This window comes from Ambystoma mexicanum, chromosome 6p, assembly GCF_040938575.1.
Source record: "Ambystoma mexicanum isolate Mex_15411 chromosome 6p, UKY_AmexF1_1, whole genome shotgun sequence".
Lineage (NCBI taxonomy): Eukaryota > Metazoa > Chordata > Amphibia > Caudata > Ambystomatidae > Ambystoma > Ambystoma mexicanum.
Window position 1 is genome coordinate 224,491,768 of NC_090935.1, and position 8,386 is coordinate 224,500,153.

The following is an 8,386-nucleotide window of genomic DNA, read 5'->3' on the forward strand; positions in this document are numbered from 1 at the left end:
TCGATTGTATTCCTGAAAATTGTGTGCTCCCCTTCCATCTCCTTATATTGCATAGGGGGGGAGTGAATTGTCAAAAGAAAAAGTGATCATATTATCTCTTGTGGAAACCATCTCAGTTATTTCTGTGCTGCATTCTTTTCCATCATTGCATTTCCTTGAACCCATAAAAGCATTCTCAGCTACTTTATCCTCTCTATACCAACTCGTAATTAAGAGTGTGCTAGTGTAATATTATCCATTGTTGATCACTGTCATATTCATAAGTGTGCTATCAAATATTATTTATTTATAAAAGTGTGATATATATCTTGTTTAATTTTTCAATAAATCTTTTAATTTGCAAAACAAACCTACTCTTGGCTCAGTGAGGTCAGGGGGATTCAAAGAGAGGGGCGTTATACAAGGGTTTATCATCCGTATTCATGAACTTGTCATAAAAATATATAATTAATAATATATATATAATTAAGGGCTTCCCTTGGGCATCCCAGACTCGGCATTGACTTGGAGTGCTGAATTGAGGTCACTTAACAAGCGAGTGGGAAAAGATCACCACCAACAGATCAGTGCTGGATGCTCTTGCCTGAGGACACACTCTGGAGTTCCAAAGCAGGCGTCTGCGGATCCCTCTGGTGGCCCGTCGGGAGCAGCACATCCCTCAACTCTTGGAGGAGGTATGGGCCATGCTGCGAAAAGGGGCGATAGAGCTGGTTCCCCAGTGACTCCAGGGCTCTGGAGTCTAGCTGTGATCAGAAAGACGACAGGGGGCAGGAGGCCCATTCTAGGCCTACGATGTCTGAACAAATACCTCAAGTCCCAAAAATTCAGGATGGTCACATTGCAACACGTGCTCAGCCAACTGAAAAAAAGGGGACTTCTTGACGTTGCTGGACCTGGAGGACACCTACTTTCAAATCCTCATTCACAGGAAACGCCAAACGTTTCTACGCTTCGTAGTGCAGGGACTGCACTACCAGTTCAAGTCCCTACCCTTTAGCTTGAAGTCCGTCCCCAGAGTAATCATGAAATGCCTGGCGCCACTGACAGCCCATCTGCGTCTATGGGGATACATGTATACCCGTACCTAGACGATTTGCTCATCCGGGCCTGCTTGCGAGAGTTGTCAGTCAGATACACGGAGGCGACCGTCCAGCTGCTAACTGATCTAGGATTCTCCATCAACTATCCAGAGTCCTGCTTTATACCATCGCAGAACGCGCTGTTCCTAAGAGCCAGACTCAATACGATGTCCTGCCTGGCGTCACCCTCAGAGGAAAGGGTAGCAGCCATTCAAGGGACGGTGCAGCGGCAGTTGTCGATGAAGACCGCCACAGTGCGTACCATCTAGTTGTTGCTCTGCATGATGTCATCCTGCATCTACGTTATCCGGCTCTGCAGGTTACAGATGAGATCTCTTCAGGAGTTCCTGGACATTCGCTGGATACAGGTATCTGGAAGCTTGGCGGGCAAGATCCCTCTCGACGTGGAGTTTCTCGGGCGATAAGGTGGTGGGCCATCGGCTCCAACATCGCCCAGGGCACAGGGTTTCAAAACCCTCCATACCAGGGGACGATCACCACAGATGCTTAAATGGAAGGCTGGAGGGCCCACACCGATGTCTACACGCCAGAGGCCTGTGACTGCTAGAGAAGTACCTCGATATCAACATCCTGGAGCTACGAGTTTGGGCCCTCAAGTCGTTCCTTCCATCTCGGAAGGGCAAGGTGGTGAGGATCTTCACAGACAACACCACCACAATTTTCTACACCAGGAAACAGGGGGCCACTTGATCCCCAGCGCTCATCAAGGCAGCTAAGTACTTGTGGCACTAGGCTGTCGGTCAATAGATGTTCCTCGTTCCTCTTCACCTAGCAGGAGTCAAGAACACCATTGCAGACTACCTCAGCAGGGAGTTACGCTCCTGCCACAAGTGGGAACTTTGCCAGGACCATGTGGACTGCATCTTCATCAAGTGGGGCAGGCCCCAGATTGATCTGTTTGCGATGGTGGCGAACTCCAAATGCCAGCAGTTTGCCAGCAGATTCCACCAACCAAGGAGCATGGGGTACACGTTATCCTTCCCGTGGGAAGGCCGGTTTCTGTATGCGTTTCCTCTGTTGCCTCTTACAAAGAGTCATCAACACACTCTGACAGCGCCACTGCAGGATGATACTCATTGCCCTGGTGTGGCTGAGGTAGATTTGGTATCAAGACCATCTGTCGGCGTCACCCCCGGTCAAGCTGCGAGTAGTCCCGGATCTTCTCACCAGAGAAGGAGGTGCAATCCTACATCTTGACCCAGGGTCGCGGAAGCTGAAGGCTTGGCTCCTGCAGCCCTAGGGTTTGGTGGATATGAGTTGCCTGCAGTGTGCAGAGAAATCCTCTCCCGGGTGTCGTCGACTTTGAAGTGCTACGGACACAAGTGGAAGCGTTTTGCCACGTGCTGCCGGTTGCAAAAGATTACCCCGCTGAGGGTGACTGCCCGCAAGTTCTCCCATACTTGCTCTCCTTGGCCAAGGCCAGTCTAGCACACTCGTCTAGCAAGATTCATATGGCAGCTATCTCCCACTACACCGGGTCTCCAGGAAGATCTTCACTTTGAGGAACTCCTTGACGAGTCGATAAGACCAAAGGACTTTTTTGATCTTTCCCGCCGGTGAAGGCTCCTGTCCCGGCGTGGGAACTTAACGTGGTGCTGACAAGACTCATGGGGGCCACATTTGAGCCTATACATCAGGCCCCTCTCGAATTCCTCTCGTGGAAAATGGCATTCCTTGTGGCCATCACCTCTGCCAGGAGGGTAGGTGACATCCAGGCCCCATCCTACAAACAGCCATACCAGTCTTACCAGTCTTTACATGAATCGAGGGTGGTGCTGCGGACGCACCCCTCATTTATGCCAAAGGTTCTGTCAGAATTCCACCTCAACAGCCTTTGGTGTTGCATGTTTTTTTCCAGAAGCCTTTGTCACCAGCTGAAAGGACCTTGCACTTGCTGGATGTTCTCACTTCTCAGCTGTTCGAGAACTTTGGTCCTGTGAACCCCATGGGAAGGTCTTGTCCAAGGCTTCCATCTCAAGGTGGCTCTCCGGCTGCATCATGCACTGTCAGTTGGCGAACCGACCGTTGCCCGGCCGTCCGAGAGCCCACTCCACCAGAGCGATCTCTGCAACTACGGCGTGCTTGTCTGGTGTGCCCCTGCTGGACAGCTGCAGGGCGACTACGTGAAGTTCCACGCACACTGCGTCGACAGGGATTCCAGGGAGGAGTCCAGAGTTGGCCAATCAGTGCTATGCAACCTGTTCGCTTGAGGCGAGTCTGTTCCAGAGGTAAGAGTTGATTGCTTCTGTTGAGCCCTGCCACCTCCCATTATTGTGTAATGTTGTACGGCTGTGTATCCCTTATTCATGAGCATGTGAATCCATGCCAGACCCCCATGCTGGAAAAAGGGACAAGTTACTTACCTCTAACTATTGATCTCCAGCATGGGTCTGGCATACATATATACCACGCTGTCAATATTGCTTGCCTGCTCACTTATATTGCCTGCCTAAATGTATAACGCATGCAAATAATCTGTATCGACACCAAAGGCGTCTCTGATGCTCCATGCAACTAAGCTCATCACATGTAACGGTGTCTCAATGCCCAAGGCTATCTGCGTGCTATATAAATCTAAGTAAATTAATGGATCCACATGCTAACTCTCCCTCCGTCCCCTACTCGGGCCGCTCTTCTTGCTCGTACTGCCACTTTACGTGAATCTAAAGATGGCTACCAGAGGAGGGGTTTGGGGAAAGGACTGTCATTGGATGGAGGCAGTATGACGCATAGGACAGTGAAAGGAGAAATACAGTTTGTAAGTGAAAGTGAAACTGTTTTTTCTTTTACTGAGTATTCCCAGCCTGACAGGGAATATTCATGAGCATGTGAATCCATGCCAGGCCCATGCTGGAGAACAGCAGTTACAGGTAAGTAACTTGTCCCTTGCCATCCTCCACACCCTATTGTGGATACTGAGCAATTTGGTATTTCAAGCTCACTTAGTGAATAGATGTTCCTTTAGGGGGGGCTTCTGGAGTAAAGTTGTAGAATCGTACATCTTTAATCATTTTCTAGGGAGCTAAAATTGTTGGTTGTCAGTTTGAAGCAAGCAACATGAATTGTGCAGAATGGTTGATTCTCTTTGGCTGCTCAGGGGTAAGCAATCTATGGCACTCCTTTGGCCAGTCTTAAGTCCTTAACAGATACGAAGGTTTAAGACTACAACAGAGGGCTTTGCTGCCTTTGAAAATAATGAAGCCTAATCTCTACTGCATAGAAAACTAATATTTTGCTTCCTCAATAGTAGCACTGCCTTTTTTACATTTCTGCTAAACTTTTCTCATTTCCCTAGGCGGCCATTGAGGCTGAATTTGAGGAGAAGATAGAGGTGATGCGGAGTACAGAGCATAAACAAGTCAAATGGTGATTTCCCAAAGGAGCAACATTGGTGTAAAGAAACTGAATATTGATCAAAGACTGATAGACGTGTTCTCATAAGTGCTTTTGAACATAATTTGTATTGCAATCTATATATATTTAGTACCATTCACTTATAGGCTCTGCTAGTGATGATCCAATTTTTCAGATAAAAATATTTTGTAAATAAATGTATATCTAATTCACTGGTCAATCAGACCTTTCATACTGGCTTCATTATTTGTCAATAGCCTTCTAATATACCGTTGAAATATGTGCTTAGTGCGAGTACATGCTTGATTTGCAAGGCAGTTAGGAACCTGACTTTATCCATCTTGCATTATAAATAAACCGAAAAGCTTCAACCCTGATTGGTATTGCTTGCTTGAGATTGTTTTTAGCAAATTTGATATAAATGTGACATCTGGGACAAGAGGTTCTTTCAGGATTATAGGTGTATGACATCACTGGGGAATGTCCCTTACTCTTTTCTTTGAAAAGCTCCAATATCTATGGGGCCTCGGATGCCTGACAAGCTCTTGAAATTGTCTAGTAATAGCCCAGCATTGTGACTGGTAGCGCTGCAATAACTCACAGCAAAACCATCTGAAAATTCACTCTTGAGGAATCGATGCTACCCCTGATAACTTTTCATTCCACCCCTCACTCCATGTCGAAATGCTTGGATTCCGAGAACTGCATCCATTTATTCTACATTACCCTACCTTGGCCCTCTCACCTCTAGACGGCATTGGAGCTGGTGGAATAGTTGTCACCATCTTCAGATTAGCAGAATAGTGTGCTGGACAAGCATTAAGTACCCTTTCATACCCTTGTGACACCCTGCTCAATCTGTACTGTTCAGGTAGAAAGGTGTAAGGTGTTCATAGGTTTGTAAATGGCACTGCCTATGCGACACTGGGCGAAACCTAGTGCCAGAGGGAGCTTGGAAGATCAGATGCCAATGTTGCACGTCCGGCTCAGGCTCCAAAGTTTAGAGATGGAGGTGACACTACAGAGAACACCAAATGTCTCACTGCAAACTGGCACTGCCTTTGATGTGCCAAACACTGGCGGCACAGACCCCCAAACAAACAGAGATTGCTTTAGTTGAGAATGTCCAAGAGAGGTGTTGTTGTGACATAAGCTTGAGTGGGGTTCCCCAAAAAGGGCGTACACAAGTTTAGGAAAAAAAATGTTTTATTAGCACACACCAGTTCTCTCTATGTGAATAACTTGAGAAATGTAAAGCATCGGTATCCTCTCCACTTCAGCAGATGTTGCTGTGTGTCTACCACTAGCTGTAGACCGTAGCTTCTTAAGTTCCAGTTTCGGGCATAGAGGGATACTGCACCCTGTGATGATCACCTATAATCACAAAGCAAAAACAAACCGGTGATGGCTGGAAGGTTTAGAATGAATCTTACACTTCTAGCGATTGTTCTGGACAACCCCCAAGACCATCTTTCTTCGCCTGCAAAGTCATTAGCCAGGCGTGGTGGCGCGCGCCTGTAATACCAGCATGAGTGTGGGAGGCTGAGGTTGTGGATGGGGGTTTGCGGCTGTTGTTCGCCTCCACCGGTGATCTGTGCTAGAGCTATTCTAAGTATATTCTATGAAACCCCAAGTCATGAAGCCTGTGTTCTGTTCCTGGTGAACCCCAGGAGAAGGGGACTTGTTTCTGTGTCCGGTGGGATCTACAAAGTACATGAGCAGTGAGCTGTGCCTCACAGACATAACCTCCTAAAAAAAAAAGTCATTATAGAAAGGGGAACGACCATATGCAAATCAGGCTTGATCTCACCCCAAAAGGGGTAGTCCAGCCCCAACTGGTAGGTCGCCTCCATTCTGTACAAGACCAAAAGCATCCCCAGACATACTTTGGCCTTGTTGGCTGTCCTTGGTGAGGAGTAGCTTGGGGTTCTAGGCCTGTGCCAGGGCACACCCGTTCGACTCAAGGTGACAAAGCAAAATCAAAGAGGTGATGGTTTAAAATTTATCTTAAACCTCCGGCAGTTGCTCTGTGCAACCCTCGAGACCATCGTTCTTCGCCTGCCAAGCCATTACAGAAAGGGGAAAAACCATAGGCAAATCCACAATCCCGAGTTTATGGGGACCCTGCACACTGTGATGACTTCAGTGTCCTGAGACTTGGATTATCTGTTCTGGGTGAAGGGGTTCCTGCACTCTTGTTCTGTACGATGAGTCTCTCGAAGGCCTCAACCCATTGTAGAAGCCAGAAGAAACGGGCTTCTCCTGATCTCATCTTACTCCTCCTCCCCACCAGGCCATGTTCTTGTACCTCCGACTACTGTGAATGTAGACCCTTCAGATTTGAGCCGCACCCATACCCTACGCTTTGGTGCTGTGATACCCATACAAACCTGCCTGGTTTTACCGGCAATGGCCCTCTGTCTACAACCACCACCTGGGTTCTTTCACAAGCCTTTTCTAGATAGTTGCCAACCTCCTGGTAGCTTATCTCCTTCCTCACACTGTAGCCTCCACCAAACTGCTGCCACCAGCTTACTCAAAACATCCACCCCGCTTGTCTGCAGCTTTTGATGTCTATTGCTCAACATACACTCCCCTAGGGATAGGCTCACTGTGAGGGTCTGCACCTGTGTCTGGGACTCAATGAGGGGTAGCCGTGATTAGCTGTTGCATGTTGCAGATGCAAGCACCTCAGCATGTCTATTTTGAAATTGAATCTCCCCTCTGGAGCTTTCACAGGCATCTTGTGTGGCTGCTGTGCCTTTGTGATGTTATGGTGCAGTCCACTCCTTTCTGTGTGGCTTTGATTGTGTAGGCGAGTTACCTAAAAGCATTGTCCGTGCTGATGCGGTTTCCTTGCTGGAACGAAGCATTGTATGGTTAGTGAGAAAGAGTTTTCAAATTGTACTGTGGGTTCATAGAGTAACTCATAAGGCGGAAATGTGTCTGCTTCTGGTGCAGGCTTGTGGAGCGAGCCCCGGAGGCAAACACAATGCCCTGATTCAAGGGCAAAGTGCTGAAACAAAATGGAAAGTCTTTCAGTATCAGGTGCAAATTCAGTAGTGTGGCATTGAAGCACCTGTTGTGCACAGGTTTGCACAAAAGGAGATGCTGTTGCTAAAGCCATGGGATCAGGCATTGTTTAGCATGCATTTATCTGATCAAATGCATTTTCTGGGGAACAGGCAATGGGCGAGCCCTTTGCCCATTAAAGACTGAGTGTAGGTAAAACGAAGTCTTTAGAGAAGGGAAAGCAGAGTTTGGGTCCAGGCTTTAGGTTTGTCAGTCTATATGAAAAACCTTTTTACAATAGTGCTACAGGTTAATAGGCTTTGGGAAACTGTTTCAGTGACGGAGGATGCATCTATAGACACAGCAGCAGTACTTTTGACAGTAGAGAGTATCAGAGGTAAATCCATACTCCCAGCTGCTTTGGTGCCTGCCAGACCATTGGCCCCGAAACCACTTCACTGTGGTCAACATGCCAAGATGAGACATCACCTGAGGGTTAACTTGAATTGCTTAAGGAAATGAAGAACTGTGAACTACTTGCCGAGTATGAAGACTTGATAAAAAAAAAAGGCCAACCACATTTCTGACATGTTCTATAGTGATAGCTAGGCATTATGACGATCATGCATCCGTGTTCATGTCGGGTCTCTCACAATTGTTTGTAGTTGAAAATATCTCTGCATAGAGGGCTGGAGAGGTACATGACCCAGGTTTGGATCTTTCTTTTAAGTAATTTGTTTTGGGTAAGGGCCTGCACACCGAGAAGCCATCCTTTTTTGATTTGATGCAAGTGGTTACAAAATTCCATTTGAGGCATCAAATTGACTTGCTAGTATTCTTCTCTCCCCTAAATTGGTCCAAAGCAGGGGGGGTCTGCACAGACTCTTAACAGGTCCTTGGATGTAATGTTAATCGTTCAG

The 8,386-nt window shown here is 47.3% G+C and overlaps 1 protein-coding gene across 5 annotated transcripts in view; it reads left to right on the forward strand.

Moving 5' to 3' along the window:
* HAUS1 (HAUS augmin like complex subunit 1) overlaps positions 1 to 4,831 on the forward strand; it is a 590,023-nt gene extending 585,192 nt beyond the window's left edge. For all 5 annotated transcript variants that reach the window (XM_069626901.1, XM_069626902.1, XM_069626903.1 and 2 more), the window contains one exon: positions 4,396 to 4,831. In XM_069626901.1, the coding sequence (XP_069483002.1) occupies positions 4,396 to 4,470 (75 nt within the window). In that variant the 3' untranslated portion in view covers positions 4,471 to 4,831. The remainder of the gene's footprint in view (positions 1 to 4,395) is intronic.
* The last annotated feature ends 3,555 nt before the right edge of the window (positions 4,832 to 8,386 follow it).